General features: G+C 33.3%; 1 protein-coding gene and 1 long non-coding RNA gene across 6 annotated transcripts in view; one reads left to right on the top strand and one right to left on the bottom strand.

Annotated features, from left to right (window-relative positions):
• The window catches only part of LOC306661640, a 53,169-nt gene that overhangs the window by 26,219 nt on the left and 1,724 nt on the right, over nt 1-25,226 (top strand). The window contains exon 2 of the long non-coding RNA XR_013763918.1: nt 5,184-5,294. This is a non-coding gene — a long non-coding RNA (uncharacterized lncRNA). The remainder of the gene's footprint in view (nt 1-5,183; nt 5,295-25,226) is intronic.
• The window catches only part of PTPRQ (protein tyrosine phosphatase receptor type Q), a 216,113-nt gene continuing 192,800 nt past the window's right edge, over nt 1,914-25,226 (bottom strand). For all 5 annotated transcript variants that reach the window (XM_079140697.1, XM_079140699.1, XM_079140698.1 and 2 more), the window contains 8 exons: nt 24,613-24,703; nt 18,713-18,789; nt 14,307-14,441; nt 13,905-14,030; nt 12,965-13,113; nt 9,219-9,354; nt 3,815-3,938; nt 1,914-3,570 (listed from right to left, as the gene is read on the bottom strand). In XM_079140697.1, the coding sequence (XP_078996823.1) occupies nt 3,533-3,570; nt 3,815-3,938; nt 9,219-9,354; nt 12,965-13,113; nt 13,905-14,030; nt 14,307-14,441; nt 18,713-18,789; nt 24,613-24,703 (876 nt within the window). In that variant the 3' untranslated portion in view covers nt 1,914-3,532. The remainder of the gene's footprint in view (nt 3,571-3,814; nt 3,939-9,218; nt 9,355-12,964; nt 13,114-13,904; nt 14,031-14,306; nt 14,442-18,712; nt 18,790-24,612; nt 24,704-25,226) is intronic.

The raw sequence follows: 25,226 nt of genomic DNA, 5'->3' as shown, positions 1-25,226 counted from the left end.
TTTACTAAAATGACTTCTCAAGCCAATAATTTTTTTAATATCAAAATAATTTAGGCATGTGACTCTAGAAATAAAATTTTATTAACAGAGGAGTAAGAGAAGTATAATTTTTTGTTACCTTCTGTTAAACTAGTTTTATATTCAAAGGACAATATTGCAGGTACTGATTCAGAATATCCAGTTGAATCATCTGAAATGAAAATTTTCTTGACTTGATTTCTGAATCGTATTTTATATTATTTGTATACTTATGTATATATATTTATTTCAATTAAAATATTACTTAAGAAAGCTTAATTGTTCATTTATAAAAAGGCATTGATGGTCATATATTGCAGAAATCAATATATCTGCCATCATTTTCTCTTCAGTCTTCCCATGTGAACAGACATGTAAATACAACACTATATCACAAAAGTACAATATAATACTAAACTGGGATGTATTATTTTACTGACAAATATTGTACATTGACTAGCCTGTATCATAACTTTGTAAACTTATTGAACTCTTCAAAACATTTTCATATGTGTGATTTAATCTATTCCTCAGAATATGTCCCTGAGCAGGTGGATATACTAGGCCTGATTCCATATGGAAATTCTACCCATATTATAAAATAAATTTCCATGAAATACTACTTCTCCTAAGAAGGCAAGATGTTTTGCTAAGATAATTTTTTATAAACTTTTTCCTCCATATTTTCACTTTTAATATCATTAAGAATCTCTGATCATTTTGTTTCCCAAGGCTTGTCAAAAAATGTCACTGATTTTTTTAATGTTTTTTTCCATGAAAATGGACTTGGTTATTACCATAATGGCATGGACTTATAGAATACATTGCTGAGCTTAGATTCCAGTTTTAAAATCTAGTGGATTGGTACAAACATGGACAGCAAATCACTGATGCTTTTATGAAGAGGTCAAGGTTTAATTAGGATTGTTTTGCAAAAGCTTCTTTTTCATATCACCTATAAACCAAAAGAAGAAAATTATGCGTTTGAATGCAGGATAAAAGTAGAGGTATTACCCACAGCTGCTCTCCTATCTGGCAAACCATTCTGAGAGGATCCTGTTTCATTTGGTTCATATGACACACATGTTGCTCATTTATTGTACATGTGCTTCAACGAATTTTGACAAATTAGATCTAAAAATGTTACAGATGTTCCTTATTATTTTAATTTGCACTTAGTAGCCATCTATAGAATGTGGGTGTACATTGGCCTTTTTACAATATAATTAAAAGAAGATTCAGCTATCATAAATATGTGATTTTCAATTCAATCATTTCAATTATGTTTTCTTGGTATTGTGAGTTATGTGCATTTAACAAATTATAAGTTTTTTTTTCTGGTAATGAAATCAAGTCTTTTAAAGAATGTTTCAAATTATTTTAGGTTGATCTAAAATCATTCTGAACCTGACTAAAATCTTTTGCAGAGTTATTCATTTTTTTAACATGTGGTCAGGGATCAGGGAGCAATATTATTAATTTGATTACATGCTAGAACTTATTCTCAGGACTAATCTATTCTTACTGAAGTAAAAATCTTAATTTTAACACAATCCTCAGGGGATTTGTATAAAACTTAAAGTTTGGTAAGTGTTGTTTTAGAGGAAAGCCACTCTGTTTTTGTACTCTCATGAGCATATATATGAAGCAAACCTGAAACTCTGTTTATACAGATATAGAAAATGTACTGGACCAAAGATTAACCTGTTTTTTCTTTTTATCATTCAATATATTCAAAGGTTATTCCAATCAATACTTGCCACAGGTTTTGTTTTCTATCTTCCATGAATCCAAAACTAATACTGGTTTACCATACATTTTCAGTGACAGGAAGGACACAGGAAAATTTATAACTCCAACAAGAATCTTTAAGATTTCTCATTGTTTTTATTGTTTCCTGTAACTACATATAAACTGATTTGTTGGAACAGTAGTGGATTGTATTTATTTACATTTCCTTGCCATGAAAAAATAAAGATGAAAATTTTATACTGTTTCAGAGATTGCTTGTTTGATTAAAGGGCTTAATTTGTTGGATAGTTAATTTCATACTAAAACTATTTACTCTCTGTGGATGCCTTGGGAAATGATTATATATTAATTATTTACATTATATAAATCATGTCATGTTACACTTGTATGAAAAGTATCATCTTATATTAAGATATGTTATATATGATATAATTAACAATTATCAATTATATCTTGATTTATAAAACAAAGTCAAATTTATATGTAATCAAGGACCTTGGAATAATTCTGGAAAATAATTAACTGAAATTCAGTTTTGATCGTCTATCACATTTTCTTTATGTATAGTCCAGCAGAAATAAGCATAATATTCAATTCCTTTTATAGAAGAAATAGAATGGTTAATACTATTTACTTTTAACTTTAATTGAAATCTATGACAAAATAATTTCATATAGCTCAATTTATTTAGTACAATATCAGTATCTAATAAAATGGAGGCAGAAATATATATTTTTTTAATCTCTACTTTGGTATAACCTGGTTAATTTCTTTGTTTTCAGTTCCACTAAATACACTCCTTCATAATCACCCTTGGGAAATGAAATGAAAACCACTTAATATAATCTATTTAGAAGTCTGTTGGCACCTCAGCAGCACATCATTAGCTCACAAGCTCATGCCAAACTACATGATTTTATTACTATTTTTATACATTACTGCTGAAGAAACATTTTAAAATTGTTAGTAACAATTGAATATAAATATAATGTACAAATACTCTGATACGTTTATGTATTTAAATATACAATACAGTGGTACAACTTGTGCCTGACAACAGATGAATGCATATAAGCTAGAAAGGTACTTTATAACTTCATTATGTGCAATTGCAGTTTTAATTTTTCTTTTCATTTTTTCAAACCCAAGATCACAATGCAATTTAAATAGCCCTAAGTTCCTCCAAAGAGCTACTGTGTGTTGTATAAAGGCTATGTAATCCCTGCAGTGTCAGGGGGTTACTGTTCAGCTGTTCAGGATCAGGAGATGATATCTCAGCACTCATAAAACAGAGGATTCAAAACACACAGGCGTACATAGAAGTACAGATCATTATGACAGTTCTGGAAGTCATCCACAAGAAACGTCAACACTGTGGAGGCCAAAATAGCACTACTGAATCAACATTTATGGGCTTTCGTTCAAAATTAAACCTAATATATAGGGAAGATTCATACTGAAACATTAATGCTAGTATGATAATAATTTTATATTTGGCTTGTTCAGAAATATGGAGAACTTAGAAGCCCTATGGGATGTCTTCTCTTGAACATTTTAAATGAATGAGATTTACTCTACACAAAAACAAGTGACTATGGTGAGTTAGCAGTTTCCTTGAAGCGTCACTTCAGGTAATAAGGCACAGTAAGGGAAGCATAAAAATTTCTTTAAGGTTCTATATTTCAATTCAGAAGCACAAGGGGGTAGTTTTGGCCCCTGGGATGTGAAAATATCTTCCAGTTGTAATCTCTGATCTGAATATTTACATGGTGGTTTCTTCCCATTCAAGCTCAACATCACCTATAACATAAAGCAGCATGTCACAAGAGAGTACTGAAGTTAACAGTTCTAAAGATTAAAATGTTTCATGGCAAAAAGACAATTCAGATGAAAGGCTTTTACCCCACATTGAATCAGAGAGAAATGAAAAAACTATGTGCACTAACCTAGTTTAGAGATATTTTAAACTTATGGGTCATTATAATATCAGTGCTCCTTTTACAGATGGTAAACTAGCAAACTGGGTACAACTGCCCCTGTTTACCTTCCATGGCATCCAGAGAGTCCATCTTCTGAAGTGCAGAATAGTTAACAAAACAAATAGGTTGATTACTTCCTTTATTTGATAAAAGGTCCAGAATGCACTGGTGTAAAAAGATATACTGTGCCTAGAAACCAAAGGAAGAATGGCTAAATAAAGGATAGGGTAGCGGTTTTTTCTTTAAGAGAAATTATATTGTTGCAGCAAAAAGCAGTACTGAGTTCAACAAATATGAAATAGCTAAGTTAGAGACAGATTTTACCACAGAATATAAATGATTTTCTACAATTTCCCAAATTCTAAATCCCTGTGGCTTCATGTAGCTTCAAGTTTTTAAAAAAAATGTTTGTCACTAAATGCAAAGTGTTAATATATTCTTTCTTGCTGTGATCATAAAAAGCAGCAAATCTTTCTCATTACTTAAATTTGTTTATGAGCCTCCTTTTTCCTGTTAGATGTAATTGAGCAATTTATAAATACTTTTCTTGTCAGAATGCAGATGCTATATTTAATCCTGTAGTTGTGAATGAGCACATTTATACACCATCAGCTCACGTAAAATACATCTAATAATTCTGCTAATCATCTGGATTTTGGCTCTCTTAATCTCAAGTATTTGTTCCCTGTTTGCAAATACCAGCTGGTTTGCCATTGAAATATCCAAACACCTAGGTACAGGACACAGACTTCTAACATTTTATCTGAATGTATGGGTTAAATTCAGGACCATCCAAGTTTGTTAGGTTTATTCAGTATAATTCAGCAATTTATCAGCATTTCTGAATTTGTACTTTCCAAAAAATAGTTAAGGCTAAAAAACAAAGATGTATGTTTTAAATCATCCTGTTTTGTACATAAGAAACATACCTGACTTTAAGGAATATCATCAAATGTTTAAGACATATTTACAAATTGACAATTGATTTAAATAGAACATCCTCAAGAGTGATCATTTTAAGAAGTTATATTCCTACCTATGGCTGCAATACTCCAAAACCTTTTTTTTAGCTCCTCTATTGAACATCATTACTTTATCTATATGTATGATTACACGAATAGTATGAATCTACACCTTTCGCAACCATAGAAACAAAAAGTTGTACCCCATTTGTGTACAATGAATCAAAATGCAGTCTGTAAAATTAAAAAAAAAGAATAGAAAAAAGAAATTGTCTTCAGATATTGCTGGTCATGATTAGCAATATCTCATTCTTTGTGGATTATAAAACGTTCCTACTAACACTTCATCACTAGGTCAGTTCTATGAGAGCAGTCGTAGTTGCTGCTTTGTTCCCAATGCCTGCAATAGTGCCTAGAACATAGTAGTTGTGTAATAAATGCTTGTTGACTTAGGCTTATTTAATTCTCACAGCTAGCCAATCCTTACCATTTATGGACAGATGTGACTTGGAGAATAGCCAAAAGTCATTAGGGGTCAAGTTTTGCAAGTGAAGTGGAGGATAAATTACAGAATTCAATTTTGGTAAGAAAGAAGTATTATAAAGTAATAATGATTCTACTGAAATTGTTGGTAAAGTATTTCTCATGGTAATTCCAAGAGAGTATTTCCAAATATACATTACACAATAAATATCATAGCATTGACAGGAATATGTTGATGAAATATGATTTCTTTGAAAATAATTTAAATTTCCCAATTCTGATATTTCTAAAAAAGCACCTTTGAGTTTGAAGTCACATTTGATACATGAAACTTCTGACTGTAGAGATCTCATCTCCCCCACTGGAGAGAATGATGGGTGTATACTGCCAGCAGAGCAAGCCAAGTTCTTACAAGACAGTCCTGCAGGCTCCAAAGTCCCTCTGCCATCCTGTGTTATTGCCAAGGAAGCTCTATAGTGTCATTGAAAAGTTCAATCCAGTTGCTACCCTTGACAGCCATGTTAACTTTAGAATCAAACTTCTCTGATGCTCAATTTCCTCATCTGGGAATCACAAACCTATCCTGTGACTTTTAAAGGACTCAAAATGTGTATAATGCATGGAAAAAAAATTATGCATCCAAAAAATTATACTCACTTTTTCTTACCCTATGAGTTCATACCAATAAATTTTCAAGAGAATCCAGAGCCGGAAGGGGACTAAGCTATGTTAACCCTTATTCAAAGCACCAGTAATATTTCAGGATATTATTTCACTGCAGAGCATTCTCCTAGAAAAGTCATTCAAATCTCCTGAACTGATTTTTCAGTGAAAAAGATAAGATATCAAAGCTCCCTCCTGGATGCGGACCATGCCTCTCTGGTGTTTTAGTGGCAGTAATTGCTAAGGTTCCCTCCTCCCTACCACAGACCATGCTGTAGGTTGCTGTAGTAAGTGCTGAAAAGTAAGCACTCTTCATAGCAACTGGAGTCACTCCTCAGTGCAATAGGAGAAAATAAGAAACCACCTTGTGCCAGGACCGAAGCATAGTCATTTTCCTGTTCTTCCTCACAGGGAAAAGATAGGAAGAACATAACTTCTGGGAACTCAGATGAAAGAGGGTTTCAGAGCACCTGCTTTCAGTAAAGACAGGATAATCAGGCAAAATCTTATTGGATATGCACTGCATGCTGCATGCTGGATACTATGCTTGGTGCTTTATATACTTTATTTAACACAGACAACAAACTTATGAAAGCATTTAACATCTCTTGAAAGAGAAATGACTCAGAGAGGTTAGTTAAAGTCTGAGAGCCAACAATCAATGGAGCCGAACTAAGTTCTTTGACTGAAAATCTTGCTTTTTCTGTTCCGTTACCCAACCTGAAACATTTTACTCCAGTCATTAAATAAACATAAAGTGTGCAACATATATTAAGTACTAAAGTGTGTTCAATTATCAATAGTAATTCTTTTCTTTCCTAAATTTTCATAGAGTGTATTTTGATTCATTATATACAAATGGAGTACAAATTTTTGTTTCTATGGTTTTGCATGATATAGACTCATACCATTCCTGTAATCACTCTGTACAAAGTTCAGTTCCACAAAGCTGCAGATTATGACAAATTTGTTTCAACTTTTATTATTTGAAGATTGACTAACGCATCTTCTGTCTTAGCCAAGAGAGTCAACCATTAATTTTGTTGATAGTACTGATTCCCAAAGTATAACTCCAGGAATATGAAAGGAAAATGTTAGTTTTCTTTTTGTCCTTATTTTTAACTCAAATTAAGAAGCAAATTGAATTTCAATAATGGTTAATAGTTGGATTGATATTAGAGCCCTTGTAAGATATCTGGATAAGGATCTAATTTTCAGGGCCCACTACAGAATGAGAATGCAAAGTTCTTTCCTCAAAAATTATTAATAATGTGAAACGTACGCTAAACCAAATGCAGGGCCCTTTAGGGAGTGGGTACGTGTCAAACTACACAGGTTGCATACCCATGAAGTCAATCCGCGTCACGTGTCACATTCCATTTCTGAAAAAACTGGGGAAGAGTGAAACTTCACTCATTTGTTCCTTTCAGCATATAGGGAAATGAACATGGACTTCATTACTTAGTTTTACCTATTACAGAATTAAAATGGCTGTGAAAGATTCCTACAAAGAGACTATATGTTGAAATTAATATTGAACATGCAAGACAAAATAAATGGCAAGAATTGAGAGGTCTGACATCCTTCATACTTCTGGATATCTTTTGTAGCCAAACCAAGAAGTAAAAATAACAACATAGTCCTATCTGACAAAAGGTCAGATCTCTTTTCAAAAACTACAAATAATGAAAGGTACATATCTATGACTATTATCAAAATGGAAGTATCTTGTCCTGGCTGTATTTCCTTTTTGGAAATTCATAATGATAATATGATACCTTAGGAATTACCAAGGTTTTCCAATATTGCTTACTTTATCTTTATCATATGTTCGTCAATTGTTCATTTTGCATGTATTTTATAATTTACATAATTATGCAATCTAAATTTAAAAATAAATGTCTGTACTGGAGTTGAATATGCAAATATTTTCTCTGACCTACAATAGCATCTTCCTACAGCATTAATGTCTCATGACATGCATTATAAGTTTGGGATCTAAAAGGGTGGAAGGATGCCAGTCATGTTTGGAGATGATGCCCCCAAGGGTTCTGTATTTGTTATTGTCATGTTGCATTAGCCTAAAGACTCTAAGGAATTCTGTACTTAAAAATTAGTTTAATTTCTTTCTCAATTCATTTTATCAGGGAACTCAGTTTCCTCACACCTTTAATAAATTTGATGCCACTTATTTTTTTAGCATATACTTTGGAAAATACTGTGAGAGCAGATCTGTGTATTTACTATTAAGAACATTTGTCTATCTGTGTAGCATACAAAGTCCAATCAGAAGATACAGATAGTAACATCTCTGTTAAGTTAGATAAACTGGAGTGAATTTTGGCTCTGATAGTTACTCATAATATTGCGTTGGAATATCACTCACGTTCTTGGAACATCTGCTTCCCTATATTGTAAGGTAAAGTGAATAATACTTAGTCTGTTGATTAGTTTACTGAGCTTGATTTACAAATGAAGAATTAAATCAAGACTAACTAAGAAGATATATGTAAAGGATCTAGTATGGCAATTGGAACCTCCTAGACACTCACTAGAGGGTTGTTAGTTACACTACCATTATTCTGTGCTGTTTTTGTTTGTTTTTGTTTTTTGTTTGTTTGGTACTGAGGATTGAACTCAGGGGTACTTAACCACTGAGCCACATCCCCAGCCCTTTTTTGTATTTTATTTAGAGACAGGGTCTCACTGAGTTGCTTAGCACCTTGCCGTTGCTGAGGCTGGCTTTGAACTCGAGACCCTCCTGCCTCAGTCTCTTGAGCCACTGGGATTACAGGTATGCGCTACCATGTCTGGTCTGTGTGTTTTCTTAATGAACAAAAATCTATTTAATTTATAAATATCTTTGCCTCCAAACTAAAACAATGAACAAAATATTCCCAGTTAGTGGATAATATGCCACAATAATCATTGCTAGTACTAATAAGCAACATAGATAAACATGGACAAATGAAATTCATAGAAACTCATTAACATCAATATTTTATAGTTTTCCCAATTATAAATATATTTAGCATATTTATTAAAGAAACTCATTTGAACTCTCTTTCTAAGCTCCCCAAAGTTGCTAAATGATAAATCAAATCAATTTCATTACTTATTTTCTACATATCTGTCAGTATAAACAAGGATGAAGTCAATAATTGTAGCTTAAGGTTCACTTTAGTTCTCCAATCATCTCTACCAACTGCCCTTCCCAAGAGGTTTATAATGTAGGAAAAGAGTTCCTGCTGTGTGTATACAGCTTCAAATTCACTTCCAAGCAGATTGCTGCACTAAGTTCTGCCCATATAGAAATTCTAGAGCTGACACCAAGGAATGAGTGCAGATGAGTTTCTCTTACCAGGTTCTGCACCATACACATTCTTTCACTTCTCAATTCAGCTACTAGTCCATATATGTCCACAAAGTCATGGTCATTTATATGCTGTGTCAAGTGGTCCAGAGCAATAAAAACTCCAGTTCTTCCAACCCCAGCACTGCAGGAAGAACAAAATTATAGGAAAATTATTGACCTATTAATTGTGACAAAGATAATGAACGATAGCAATAAATTTTAAACAGAATCTTTGCTTATTTGGAGATAGACTTTCTTTGGACTTTCTTTGAGTTTTGATTGTTACTAAGATTGTGTTTAGTCATAGCAAGATGATTATCAATACTTTATCAAATATTTAATATTTCTTTTTTAGCTACTGGAACTTTTATCTTCTTTCATAATAATATTGAGTAAGTATACAGGGATACTTGAGGGATACTTGATCTTTTTTTATATTTAAGGGTTTTAACTGCCTCACACATGCGCGGCAACTGCTCTACCACTGAGCTACATTCCCAGTTCCATTCAAAATTCTTAATACTAGAAACTTCATATTGATCATGTTTTCAGTAACCAATAGAAATGCTAGATATTCAAAATATAAAATTTAGCCCATATAGCATTCCCTTTGTATCATATTGAAAAATAATCTCTCACTTCTTTTTACTTTCTCCAGATAACTTTTCTTTTTACCTCCTATAGTTGATAAAATTTACAAGTTATTTCCTTTTAAGAAATTAATTTAAAGCTGGGCACAGTGGCGTATGCCTGTAATCCCAGTGTCTCGGGAGGCTAAGGCAGAAGGACTGTGAGTTCAAAGTCAGCCCCAGCAACTTAGAAAGGCAATAAGCAACTTAGCGAGACCCTGTTTCTAAATAAAATATACATATTAAAAAAATAAGGGTTGGGGATATGATAATTAGTTAAGCACTTCTGGGTTCAATTCCCAGTACCAAAAAAAAAAAAAAAAAAAAAAAAAAGGAAATTAATTTAATTCCCAAGGATAGGTGTTCCATAGAAACTGTTAATTGATTAAACCCTCAAAAGACTGATTCAGAAATTCCTATTAAACAAAATCCATAGATATTTAAATGGTTAGTACAGGAAGTAAATCTGAAAATAAAAGCTTGAAAGATCATCCAGTCTTATAAATATTGCTTTGAATTATATGCAGGAGCCATTTATGGGTAAGAGTCAAATATCAGTAATTTCCTATTATTCAACATAAAAACTTATGAGTATTACAACATAAAATTTATGATGATAGCATGCCTAAACAGAGTAATCAGTTGTTACATTACTCAATACATTTGGGTGCCAGACACCCTTCTAGGCATCTGAGTTTATAGTAGTAAGCAATACAAAGTGCCCACAAGTGTGGAGCTTATATTCTGGAGGAAGGTGGTACACAAATAAACACAGGCAAAGAAGGTGGTTGGTGGTCACAAGCACTGTGAAGAAAGACAAATCAAGTTAAGGAGATAAGAGGTTGATAGGGCTGAATAGGGTAATCAGACAAAGCAGCTCTGATAATGTAATATTGGAAATAAATTTACATAAGGTTGGGGAGCAGACCAGGGAGGTATGGCAGAAAGGACCACTGGAGCCTGAAGTTGAGAATGAAAAGAGATCTGAGTGAGAACCTGGTCTGTATGTTGTAGAAATAAGGAGAATAGACAGCTGAGGGTACAATGGGGAGGTGAGAGGTGCCCAGGGATGAGAGGACTTGGTGGGCTGGAAGAATGTGGGATGTGGAATGTGGGTGAGCAAGAGGAGGGTTAAGGATGACTTTAGGGCTCATTGGACCAAAGCAGAGGGACTTGATTTTTTACCAACATTGGACAACCAGGAGGAGTTTGGAGATGGAATCAAGTGTCCTATTTTGGATATATCAAACTTTTTGAATTTTTTAGTTATTCAGTTTGCCATGTTGAATTGGAAGCTGTAGGGGAAGTTTAAAGTTGCTATGAGAAGTTGGGAATGATCAATAGACAATTTGAAAATGATATTTAGAGGTAAAGAAGTATCAAGTTTGTAATTTACTCTCAAACAGTTCCATGGGAAATGTATGAATGGGATAAGGGAAAAGGAAAGAAGGAAAGGGCGAGGGAAGAGAGGAAGGGATGAAGTGAGGAAGGAGGGTGGGAGGAAAGGAAATAAAGAATGTAACCAATGCAGTAAACTAGTAACAGAAAATCAAGGTGAAGGATATGTGGAGCTTTTCTATAAATCTAAAATAGTTTCAAAATAAAATCCTAGAAGAAAAAAAAAAGGATGATCATTAATCTGGGTGTATTTTTTCTTTTATTTTAGTTACTTAAATCACAAAGGAGGAGATGCTATTCTTTTGGATGCTTAAACTAGAAATGGTACTTTTCTTTTTCAATGATTTTTAGTGTCAATGGCAGTATGTACACAAGATTTGAAGAAGGTACAAAGGCAGCTTTGTTAGCTTTATTTATTGTTCATTAAAGGTTTAATTATCAATGATGACAGAATAAAACCAATCACTGATTCTGAGAGCAAACCTTTATACTATGTATGCTATATACTATTCTGTTAAAAATTTTATATATATGGAGAAGAATTAAATTGGGAGGGTAAGCATTAAGTTTTTACTTTTTATTTTATACGCTTTATAAATATAGACATTGTTCACATATTTCATAAAATGCAAACATTTGTTTTACTCTTATAAAAAATTCAAAAAATTCATGAAACAAGTTACATATTGAGTTCTTCCTCTAAAAAAGGTTTGAATATCCGATGAATTTACTTTTTCTTATATATTCAACCAAATTAATTACAACATACTGTTAAAAAACGATTAAAATATATTATGGGCTGGGGATATAGCTCTGTTGGTTGAGTGCTTGCCTTGCAAGCACAAGGCCCTGGGTTCAATTCTCAGAACCACAAACACACACACACACACACACACACACACACACACACACACAGAGAGAGAACAAAAACAACCACCAAAATATATTGACAAAACCCACTTTAATGCTTAAAAGATGGACAACATAAGCCTTACCATTTTAACAAATTTTAAATGTACAATTCAGTGATATTAAGTACATTCTCAGTGTTGTGCAACCATGGCCCCTATCCATTTTCAGAACTTTTTCATCAACCCAGACTCTGAGAAAATAACTCCCTCTCTATCCTTTTGCAGGAAACTACACTACTTTCTGTTTCTGTAAATTTATCTGTTCCAGGTATCTTTTGTAAATGGAATCATAATACACCCACTTTTCTTCCAATCTCTAAACTCTACTTGTTAAAAAGACTCAAATTAAGATTGACTTAGGTATATTAGGTTAGAAAACTTAAATTACAACCATGTGTCTAGAAAAGTTTTGAATGCTAAACAGACTTGCGTTTTATTTGTAACAATAAAATTACATACCAATGAAAATCATGAGAAAAAAAATCAATTTATAGCCATGGTTGATTAACCATGTTTAAAGACCTCATTTAAAAAAAGATCTGATTAGTTAAAGTTTTATAAAAATCTGGAACCATACTTAAATTGATCAGTTAATTTTATTTTATTTTAAAGTTTATTTTTCCTGATTCATTCCTTGTAGTTCAAAAAACTAGAAAATTTCTTCTACAAATAAATGATGATAGTAGAATAAGGGCAACTGAAATAATGAAAGATCAGATGATATACAACTTGGTATCATGATAATAAAAAGTCCACTTTGGGTTTCAATGCCAATCCCAGGATTTAAGAGAGGGTTTCTCTGAATCTTTCTTACCTGCAGTGAACAATCATAGGTGTGGTGTCATGTGCTCTGCTTGCTCGAACCAACTTCACAAAGTGAATTAGAGGGGTACTGTTTTCAGGAACTCCATGTTCAGGCCAACCAGTAAAATTACACTGTCGAACTGTCATGTAATCCCCATGCTAGACAAAGCAACAGATTTATGAATAATAAAATTATTTAAGTACTGTATGAAGGTTGAAGACAATCAATACCTTAGCTTTTGGAGGTGAGCTTATAAAAATGACTATTTACCAAAACAGAACAGATTCTCTTTTCATTATTTCTTATTTTTTATCGTTGCAATAAAGAAAATTGCCTGTTGGTATGAATGCTATGGTAACGATAAAAAAGTTTGCAAATCAATCCTCCTTTAGACTGTTAATATTCAAATATAGTTTGAATAGCAGATTTTGAAACTTTCTCTCTTCTTTTGCGGTGCTAGGGATTGAACACAGGTTCTTGTGCTTGGCAGGCAAGCACTGTCAGAAAATAAAAAGATCGTTATATTATTTTCTGTGTGTCTGGGCATATAAATCAACATAGTGGGACCCTGCACTAACTCTTCTATACTGGTTCTAGATTAAATAGAAAATTAAATCTTTAGGAGTTAGAAAGCAATGTGGGGAATTGCCATCATAGCCTATACAGTTTCTTCATCAAAAACTAGTGACTTAGTAGTTTTTTTTTCTTTTTCTGTTTTTTTCAACCTAAGAAGTTAATGTTAATTACTTAATATACACTTTAAACATGATTTGGAATGAAACACAGTGCTATAGATACTGAAGTCAGACATCAATTTAAAACTTCTGTCTAGAAAACAGTGGAAAACATTGTTAAATAAACAGGTATTTTTTTCAAGTGATAGTTCTAGAAATTAAATTTCCTTTAGATCATTCATATTTTATACATGTTCCCTCCCCCTCTCTTTTACCCTTTCAATTTTCAAATCCCTGATGGTCCAATCTATTTGAACATCCTCCATAAGCTTTGTAATCACTATATCTCCAAAGACGGTAACAGGTTTGTTGTCCTCTGGCCAATACTGATGGCATCTTATCTGCATTCAGAAAAAATCACCAGTCATAAATGTCACTGTTATATATATCTATATGTGTTATAATGATATATATACTATGTGTGTTAATATATGTCATTATTATATATATGTATATATGTATACATATATATATACACATAACATTTACAACTACTGAGTTAAAACTGCTTCACAGACATCTAAATTATTGAAGACTCACAGTACTAGCTGAAATATTCACACATATTAACACAATTGTAAAATAACATTTTGCAAAAAGATTTTTATATAACTTACCCGCCCTTTTTCAAAACACTGTGTTAGCATTACTAATGTTTTTGCTCTGGTTTCCCATACCATTCTCCAAAAATCTCCAACTGTTCCTGGTAATGGGCCTTGAGTAGCAATAAATTCATTTGGACACAAGTAGCCCTGGTAGGAAATAATCACATACACTGGATCAATGTTTATGTTGATATGGTTTTTTTCATTTTTGATGAATACCTGAAAAATATACTAGTGAAGACCTAAATATACTAGTGACTTAACATACTTCATTTTTTTAAATGCTAAATACTCTTAAATACTCAAAATTTTCAAAATTTACTTTTAGCCTCACAATCTGAAATACTGTAAGGGATTTGCTGATAGATTGGGTATCAAGCAAGAAAGAACTAGATTAATCAATAATGACTCCAAAAGAAGATGAGGGAGATTTCAGAAAGAGCATATTTATAGGGAAAATCAGGAATTCACATTGGACATAAGGTATTAAACTTTGAGAATGCCATGATAGCCATTTGGCATATGGATGTGGAAATCAGGTAGAATTTCAAAGTAGAAAGATAAATTGGAAGTAATTAGCACACTGATCATGAGGATTGATGAGGTCATCAATGAAATGAGTTTGGAAATTTTAAATTTGAGGATTTCTCACTAGATCATTTCAATGCTTGGAGGTCAGAGTAGATGAGAGAAAAACAGGGATTAAGATGAAGGGTCAGAGCTGCTAATAGGTCAGAGAAAGTAGGGACTGACAGGGTGTTAGTCTTTTGAATAGTTAATGATGACCCTGAAAATAGCACTTTCAGTGTTGTGTTTGCTTAGCATTGAAGCCTAATTTGAGTGGGTTGAACAGGTAAGAAGAAAAAGGAATTGGAGTAAGTAGAGATAATTCTTCAAGAGACTCTAATGTAAATAGGACACAGAACAACAGAAAAATAGTGAGGGAGAGCTGTGATATCAATTTCTTTTTAGATGGCAGAAATGACAATGCTTGCCTGCTGGAAGAATATAATAATGGGACAGAAAAGAGAAAATTCCTCAACCAACCTTCTTGAGAGACAAGGGATAGGCTGTTACTGGTAGACAGATAGGACAGCTCATCCATTGGTCATAGAGAAAAGTGGGGTGTTTGGACATAGAAGTAGATAGGTAGGAAAATTATAATTACTTCTATTTTATCCATAAAAAAATGAAAAGGACATCAGATGTAGGTAAAAATGTGGGAAGGGGTGTTGGAGGTGAGAGGAGTATGATAGTTCAGAAAGGATGGAGTCAGAAAGGATTTGGGGACTGTAACATGCTTAAAAATATTTCCGCAGTTAGTGGCCCTGAGTTTGAAGTGACACATATTGGTGAGGTAGAGTTTTTCTCCACCCACATCTAGGAGCACAGAGGATAATCCACAAACAGTTTTATATAGCCAAGGTTATGGATTTATCAAAGGACTCAGACTAAAAGAGATAAAATTCACCAGTGGACAATATATACAATGGAGGAAACAAAACAGAGGAGCATCAAAACTTCAACTGAGCAGAAAGAAAGTGAAGTTGGATTGGAATGGAAAAAACCAAAAATATGATAGAATTAAATGGGCTGCAGTTCAGAACAGAGTTGAAGAACAATCAGAGTCTACTGATGTGTTAAGAAAGATTTTGTGAGACAATGTGAAACCTGCAATTCAGAGTGTAGAGAAGATACATCTGTTGGTGGTGATGATTCTATGATGTGAACATAGTGATAAGAGGACATTTTGAAGGATTCAGGGCCTTCCTCTTGCCCCTAGAAATATATTTCCACTATCGGCTTTCTTGGAAACAGTCTGAAACTCATTTGTACTGTTAGTAGTTACTTCTGGGGCTGTAATCTCTCTTCTTGTTCCATCTCTATAAGTTTATCCTTCATCATGATTTTGGCTCCAGAAGCACACATTTCAAGAAAGGTAAAGGGCAGAGGAATGCAGGAACTGGCACACAAGCCTAGCTGTAGACTCTGCCTGAAGTACTTTCTCAGGTCACTGGCTGGTCTTCCCTTTACCCTTCTCCCAACTTCAGTTTTTCGATTTTCTAGGTAAACACTAGTTACTTTGCTTTCTTCCCTACCTCCCTTAATAACTCTCTTTCCTCTGCCCCTAGCTTCCAAAGAAATAGGAACCCAGAATCCATCTGAATTTGGCCTCTTTTCTGCTAGAACAAGAGTTCATGAACTTTCAGATGGAGGTGCTAAGGTAACCAAGCTAGTAATAAAGGTGTCAGATGTTCTTTCTGAGGTGAAGACAGTGTGAATTTGAAGGTGGAGAAGGGAAGGCCACTACAGCATCATCATGATGTCTATTCTCATTGTTCCTGGCATTCCTAGCAAAGGACAGTTCCTTGGAGGGTATTGTAAGAGCAATATGATATACTTCCCACAAGTACAGAAATCTCCCTTCACGGGAAGTGTGCTCCAACTTGGTCTGCTACCATGCAGCTCAATTATGATTATGCACATAATTATACATGTGTTATATATAGTTACTTTTGGTAAGACTTACTATAACATCACTGATTATAGAGGAATATGTATCTGCAGGTTTTCTGACTTATTGCTCATACCACAGCATCATTTGCTTGTGACTGCCTGTTGATGACTTATAATACTTAGAAGAAACACTGGGTGTTAATAAATATTAATTTTCTTATGTAATCTGTGTAGATCAGTTATACCTACTAAAACTGTCTGGTTTCTGTTCAGTCACCTTCATATTCTATACTGTTAGTTATCCCATATCTGGTGGAATATTAAAGAATATGAGCTATTGATTTGTTTCTAACTATTGATGAACAAAAATGTGGTACATATCAATAGATATTGATACCATCAGTTTCCTTTTCCCTATTGTATAGCATCATGAAACATTAGATTATTAGAGCAGTGATTAAATGTAAATATTTGAAAGTATATATAGGCATGCTTATGTAAATCAAAGCAAAACTTAAAAATGCAGTAGAGTTAACCTAAAACAAAAATTAGTGAGCATAAAATTTTGGCAAAACACTTAAAGAATTACACTTTCAAAAGAACCAATTATAAATTAATAAATAAATGTTATTGTAATAGTACATTCATGTGGCTATTTCAATGGAGATTTAAAGTTCTAGTATAAAAATAGGATGAAATTCAAAGTTGACATACCCTTCTTTAACCCTCCCTTACTTACCCTTTTAAAAGCCTAAAATTCTCCTATTATTCACTCCTTCAAAAATAGGCCCCTTTATATGACTATAATTTTGGAGTAATTATCAACCACAGAATTACAGCGAATTCTTTTCCTCTCCCATCACACTGGCTCGTAAGGAATAAGAGAAAGGACAGAAACAGGAATGTCCAATACTTGTGAAGGGATACAGCATCATAGCAGAAGGAACCGAAGGAAGTGGGAGGCCTGGGTGAAAAGACTCACAAATTAGAAAAGAATAAAAACCTATGGAAAGTTTGGACATCAGAGGAAATCCTCAAGTATCTGTAGGTTCCTGTGATGATAATTAGTCTTAGTATGTATCAGAATTGAAGCCAGTCAGTGAAAATGTAAGGGGAAATATTTTAGCTTTAAAAAATACATGTATAATAGATAATTTTAGAGATATAATCATCTGCCTAAGGAGAAAGTGGACGAATCAATGCAAAGAAAGGATAGCATTTAATTTTCTGAGATGAATGGCAAATTAAATGACTAGAAGGGCAGTACTGGTCCCACTCTAATTCCATGAATTTTGTGAACCAAGTGGAGGTCTTGGGTGCCTATGATGGTGATGAGTACTGATGGAACAAAAGAGTCAAAGAGAAAGGGAGAGAAAATTCAGTTTCATTCAACTTTCAATCCAATCTATTATGCATTTATTATGTACAACATGCAAGAGAGTACATCAAGGATGTCAGTTCTCCACAAGTGGATTCATTCATGATACACTCATTGGGTAGCCACAATAGAGTATCCATTCTACAAGTAGCTGAGTATAGAAAGAACAGGACATCATTACCCACTTGAAGGACTGAAAATCTAGAAAGAAAAAAGTGCATGATAGGTTTTTATGTTGTATGGAAATGACTGCTCATTTGACTAATTTTTCAATGAAAGAGAAGTCATCAGACCTTATGTAAGAGAATACATTAACAAGATTTATGAAATAGTGAAAAGACCAGGAGTATGTAATATCAAATTGTACGTCCACCCAAAATAGTGAAATGATTATTGATAAACAGAAATGTAATATGAGCCTCCACATTCATTCCCATCTATAAAATGGTGGCTACGTAGTGTTATAGGTAACTGGCACATTAAGGGTCATAGAATTCATGAGGAATTTTTTTTAATAGTTGGAAAGAAAATACAATTTCAGTATTTATACTTTATGAAAATATAAAATAAATAATCAACTTACAGAAACATAGCTGGCATTAATGTAATCTGATCCTGGAATACTAGCATCAGCTATCAACTTCACTCTGTTATTATTATCTAAAAAGAAATATAAGAAATCAATGCTAATTGACTTTTTAAATTGCCCCTACCTTTTTACTATGAATGTAATATAAGAGTTCATGAAGCAAGGGACATATGCCTGTAATCTCTGCTACTCTGTAGGCTGAGGTAGGGAGATCACATGTTCTGGGTCAGCCTGAGCAATTTTTCTTTTGGTAGAGAGGATTGAAGCCAGGGGTGCTCTACCACTGAGCCCCATCCAAGCCCTTTTTAATTTTTATTTTGAGACAGGGTCTCAATAAGTTGCCTAGGGCCATGCTAAATTGCTGAGGCTAGCTTTAAACTTCTGTTCCTCCTGCCTCAGCTTCCTGAGCTGCTGGCATTACAGGTGTGTGCCATCACACCCAGCCCGCCTGGACAATTTCATGAGATCCCATCACACACACACACAAATAAAAAGAAGAAAGAAAAAAAGTTCATATAATATCACAACTTTACATCTGTATAAAATTACAGTAAGTCCCATATTTTTACTACCCAGAGATAATGACTATTAATATGTGCTTGTATATATTTTCAAAATTTCCTAAATATAGTCTCAGAAAATTAACTACAAATGGTGTGATATACACCCTGTTCCACAGATTACTTTTTCCATTTGCCTAATCTTTCCTTATAAGCATAAATATACCTAGCTCATTATTTTAACAGACATACTATATTTCATTATTTGAATCTCACACACTTATTTAACTCTTTATCATGGTTTATATTGATCTCACTTGTTGTTATAAAATGCTGAAAAGACATAATTGAACTTTTTACATATGTGTTGCATTATGTTTATAGAAAACATTACCAGGAGTAAAATTCTCAAAGTACACATGTGCCTCTCAAATTTTGAAAGATACTGCCAAGTTCTTCTATACTTTTATCAATTCAAATGTGAACAAGTGTTTAGGTAATCCTTCTATCACAAAATATTGACCATTTTCATTTATATTCTTTTGATAGATACACAGTGATGTTTCATGGTATTTAATTTATTTAAATGACTGAAATTGAGTTTTTTGCTTATTCTTATGGTTGTTTTCTATTCTATTTTTAATATTTAATATTCAATTTTAATATTTAATATTTTCTCATTTTTCAATTTAAAAATGTTTTATGCTCCCTATATGCATAAAATACTTTTGTTACATGTATTAAAATTTTCTTAGAGGAAGACCGGTAGAATAGAGGAAAGAGAGCAGTTGAGGGAGGAGGGGAAGGAAAGCAGAAGTTCTGGGAATTGAAATGGAGCAAATTATATTCGATTCATGTATGGTATATAAAAATGAACACCATTGTTATGTATAACTACAAAGCACTAATAAAAACGTAAAAACTTTTCTTCTTTATAATTTGTGTTTGACTCTATTTTGCCATAGATAAAATTTATATTATTATGTAATCAATTTTCTAATTTTCTAAATTATGGCTTCTGGATTATGCATCATTCGTCAAGTTGTTTGAAATACCAAATATTCTTATTTATACAAAATTTATGTAGTTTATCCTGAAACTTTAATGAATTTTTCTGGTTTACTTTTAAATATTTCGATCTTTCGTCTACTGGGAAATTTTTTTTAAGGAATGTGATGGCAATACACATGCACACACACACACACACACATGTCTTTTATCATTTGTTTTTTGTTATTTGGAAGAACATACAGTCTAAATTTTTTAACATTCCATCATTTCCCAATTCAAATGTCTAATGACATTTTCATTATCATTAGATTTTTCTATGTATTTTGTCTATTTTCATTGTGCATTAGATTTCTCTATGTATTTTAGACCATTTATTCTTTCCCATTAATTATTCTGTCTATCCTTTAATACAAAATTTCTAATTATCATTCTTCAGAATATTTTAAGATCTTATAAAATTAGGTACCCATTAATTTTCTTCAAAGCATCAGAAATTATTTTTTCCTGATAATTTTATCAAGTGATATAATCAAAATTACCATAATGAAAAATTTAACTAAACATAGACATGGCATAAAATATCTATTACAAAATATTTTGGAAGTTGTTTTCATGGAAGAAAATTGGGCAAAGGAGATTGGGTTTGAATTCTAGATGATCTCCCTATATACATAGGATATTGGGTGAAGTACTTAGCTTCTCTGATCGTTAGTTACCTCAACTCTAACAGTTATATTTATTTTGTATAATCCTCTTGAGAAAAACATATATGAAAGTTAATAGGAAACACTCAATACATGTTCTCATAACTTGAGAATATACACTGTATGTTAAGGTGAGTTAGCCATATTGTCAGAAATCATCATTACATATCCAATGTAATCAAATTTATTGACAGGAAATTTACACAAATTTCTGCAAATAATTCACATCTCCGCAACACTGAATTTGCATGATCTCATTATTTTAATGACACTGCACGTAGCCCTGTAACTCAGGAAGGGACACCATCGTGTTTCTATTCACTTGATATGCCTGTTTATAACTAGCTGAGTCAACAACAAGCAAAACTTTTCCTCACAGTGTTGGAATATTAAGGTCATAATGTCCTGTCAAACAGAGAGCTGGAAATCTCTTCTCCAAATATGTGATGCTAATTCTGGTATCTTAAAGCCCTGTAAGCTAATATCTTCTAAAATGCACTGTGATATTTGAAATTCTACTTCCCACATTACTCAATGAAACAAAGAATATCACTTAGCTGCCTCAAGGTAAAATTCTTTCTATGGAAATGTATTCCTTCCCTGCAGGGAAGGATGTTTCTTCATCTTTATGGGGGTCTCTGCAAGCACCACAGGAGAATAATTCAATCAAAACATCTTGATTGCTGCCTGTGTGTGTGCGTGTGCGTGTGCGTGTGTGTGTGGGGGTGGGGAGAGAAAGAGAAGGAGAGAGGAGAGAAACAGGGGTGTCTCACCTATAGAGGTTGCTATCACATTGCAGTTTGGTTTCTAAATCAGGCTAGGGAAGTGGGTTTGTTATCTCCAGACTGCAGATGCTAAAGGCCTGTGACTTTATCTTTTTCTCCCAGAAAGTTTGCAGATTTTAATTGATCTTATAAACTAACATTGAGTGCTTCCTGTGTTCCAGTACTGAGCAAACTGACTTTACATATCATTTCAACTAATCCTCACTATAACTTTTTGGTGTAGAGACCATTACACAACATGCTCATAATCACTAATGTGGTTAGTAGATAAGAGGATCACACTCCAGGGAGTCTGATTGATTAGTTTTTGTCTTAGCCTCAGATGTGGAGAGTTGGGGTGGTCATACTCCTCAGTTCTTTTTATGGTTTCAAGGTTGTTGTTGAGCTCCATCAACCACTTTTATTCCCTTCCCATCCTGTAAGTAATAAGCTGAAACTGACCTTTCTTATGGCTACAATGGGAATCTACATAATAACACATTGAGATCTCAGAAGACTGAAAACTCACATTTTAAAAATATAAGATCTTGAGTTTTACATGCTTTAAATTAGGCAGCCCTCGGAACTAGGTAAGATATTTGAATTACTTGTTACATGTATTGGTATAAATTAAGTCTGCCCCATACAATAAATACAATTAGAAATAAATACTAACTATTCCACTGTTAGGTAGGTTCGTTAGCTGTGAACAGGTGGGTAGACGGAAAGGACAATGACAGACAGATATTTGTTCTGTGTACCAGGAAGAATCTAGGAGTTGTAAAACTAAAACTGTGGGGAAACTTACCTGAACAGGCAAGCATTGGAAATGAGATCCAGAATGCCTAACCTTCCCCAGGCTGAAGAGAACTATAATCCCTTGAGGGAATTATTACTTAAAATCATGGAGCTCCAACTAAAATAGACAGATATCAGAAAATTGGGGTATGGCATATCAAGACCCTCAGTTTCAGCTAATTATAACCCCTCAAGAGGAATTACAGTTTTCAGATAAGTACCATCATTATCTCTTGCAACCAACTATGTCACAACCACCTGTCAACCAGAATATCCAGGCCCTCACCAAAGAAGTTGCTGGGCACTATCCAAAAGGTAATAAACCAATTTAGGGGTCACAGGGAAATCAAGGCAAGAACAAAGGACTTAGTTTCCTTAACAACTCCAGCCAGCTCTGGGAGTACCACAACATTCTGTCTTTGAGGGGGTCCATGCAGTCCCTCTGCTGTAAAGAACCCTCTCCTTTCATGATCTCTACTGAACTTTTGCTTAATATTCTATGTTTCGCTCGAATTCTTTATGGCAAATCACAAGGACCAGCATGCAAGGACTGCAGTGGTGGCCCTGGCTCAACCCAGCAGGCCCGCAGCACCGTAACACCACAGTAACTGTCTTTCAATCAGATTAGATATTTATTTTCATAGAAAAACACTGAATAAGCATGAAACAAGTAGTCTGGAGGAAATTTAGTGCAGATAAATATAAAAACATGGGATTGGGCTGGGGTTGTGGCTCAGTGGTAGAGCATGTGCCTAGCACATGTGAGGCACTGGGTTCAATTCTCGATAACCATATAAAAATAAATAAAATAAAGGTATTGTGCCCATCTACAACTAAAAAATATATATACATTAACGAACACACATGGGATTCTCCTTTAACCTTATGATGTATCCAACCCAGGTTAACTCTCTGAAAGGGAGAATAAAAGATGTTGAGAAGGGTCATGATTTTGGAAATTTGGAGATGTATTACTAATAGTCCTTATTTCCTATAATAAAGTATTATTTGTCATCTTGCTCATTAAGTCATTGCTTATGATTAGTTTTGTTGTAGAAAGGATTTTAGGTGGTGAAAGCTATTTGCATTTTCATCTTCATCTGGTTCTTAGGAATTAACAGGTGGCATTAGATTACTACCTCCTGTATCATGTTTCCCTAAATCTATTTCCTTCATGTAAGTTATCCTCTGGTTCTAGAATATCAGAATTTGGTTTGTTTCTTCATATCCAATCTTTTATGACTTATATTCTATGATTATTTCTTTCTCTAAGTCCATGAATTTCTAGATAGAAAAGTTCAATTTTTAAGTATACAAAATTTCCCAATGTATTTGGAAAGACATAAAAATAGAATATATATATATATATATGTGTGTATACATATATAAACTTTAAAATAAAGAATATTTTAAAATTCTATTTTGAAGTAAATTTTCAGAGTATCAAAAATATCACTTAATTTCTTAATATAAAATATTTTGGATCAGAAGGTTGAGAGTAGGACCACCTGTTAAAAAATAAAATTAAAACACGATTATTAGTAACAGAGGAATTTCAAATATTTCCCTTTATACCATTGCTAATTCTTAAAGCAATAATACTGTTTCTTTACCTATTGACTTAAAAACACAGATACATTTTGGTAAAGCACACCTCTTCCTCCTTTGTAAAACCAGTTTTGGTAAGCATACATTTACTGTGATGTTCAATTAGTACTTTGTGATGCATTTTTTATGTCTCATAGGGCTATGCTCTTGAGGGAAACTAATGTACAAAGTTTGAATTTTCTCTTTTCATTTGAGACTGGTTCTGTAGGAAGATGTAAAACATGTTCCTTACTTGGGTTAAATTACAAAGCTAAGAAACCATTAGATCTACAGTTTCTCACACCTGCAAAAGTGAACCTTTTGTGAACAAGCTGAAACCACATATATTAACTTCAATAAATGTGAACAAAGCAAAAGATACAATTTGAAAGTCATTATTAATGAGACTCATTGCTATATAATTCACTTAATATGAATAAGACATTAAAGAAATACAAAAAGTTAAAGTGGTAAACATTTTATAACATTCATAGCTATACCAGGAACAATAAGGGCACATACATACATACATGGTTTTATGTTTGGAAAGCGATTTTTTGCTCTATTCCAAGGGAGATCAGCATCAGTTGAAGAAAGATCCTGAAGAAATTTTGGTAATTCCTGTGAAATAAAGTCATTGCAAAAATTACATTTATCAGAAGTACATGAGAGATGCCACAGTAAAATATAATTCTTTAAACCTTTTATCATTTTTAAATTAAAAACACCTATGTTAAGTGTGAGAGCAAGATCAAATGAACACTAATAAGTTTACCTGAGCTTTATAAGTTAATGTTAATTAACTGAACGATGTTGATCAGTTGGTTTATTGCCCTCTATTGAGATCATTTCTTTGCACTTTGGGAAGACCCAAGATGTGGCAACCAGCCTAGGGACCCTGTCCTATGTTATTCATGGTTTCATCAAGTACACACTGACTTTTATTTAATATTTTAATGTCCACTTAGTAAAACGAAGGGAGTTCAATGATTTATTTTTTGTTTTTCCTCCTTGGGCAGTGTGATTTCATGCCTATTAATTGGTATAACATTGGTCAGTTTGAGAGGATGCCAAAGGTCAATTCCTGTGCTCAGTAGGCACTGTTAAATTGATAATGGAATGCAAAGATGCTATTAAGAATTAT

The sequence above is a fragment of the Sciurus vulgaris genome, assembly GCF_902686455.1.
Source record: "Sciurus vulgaris genome assembly, chromosome: 5".
Lineage (NCBI taxonomy): Eukaryota > Metazoa > Chordata > Mammalia > Rodentia > Sciuridae > Sciurus > Sciurus vulgaris.
Note: the sequence above shows the minus strand (reverse complement) of the source record. Positions and strands in the feature narration are given on the sequence as shown.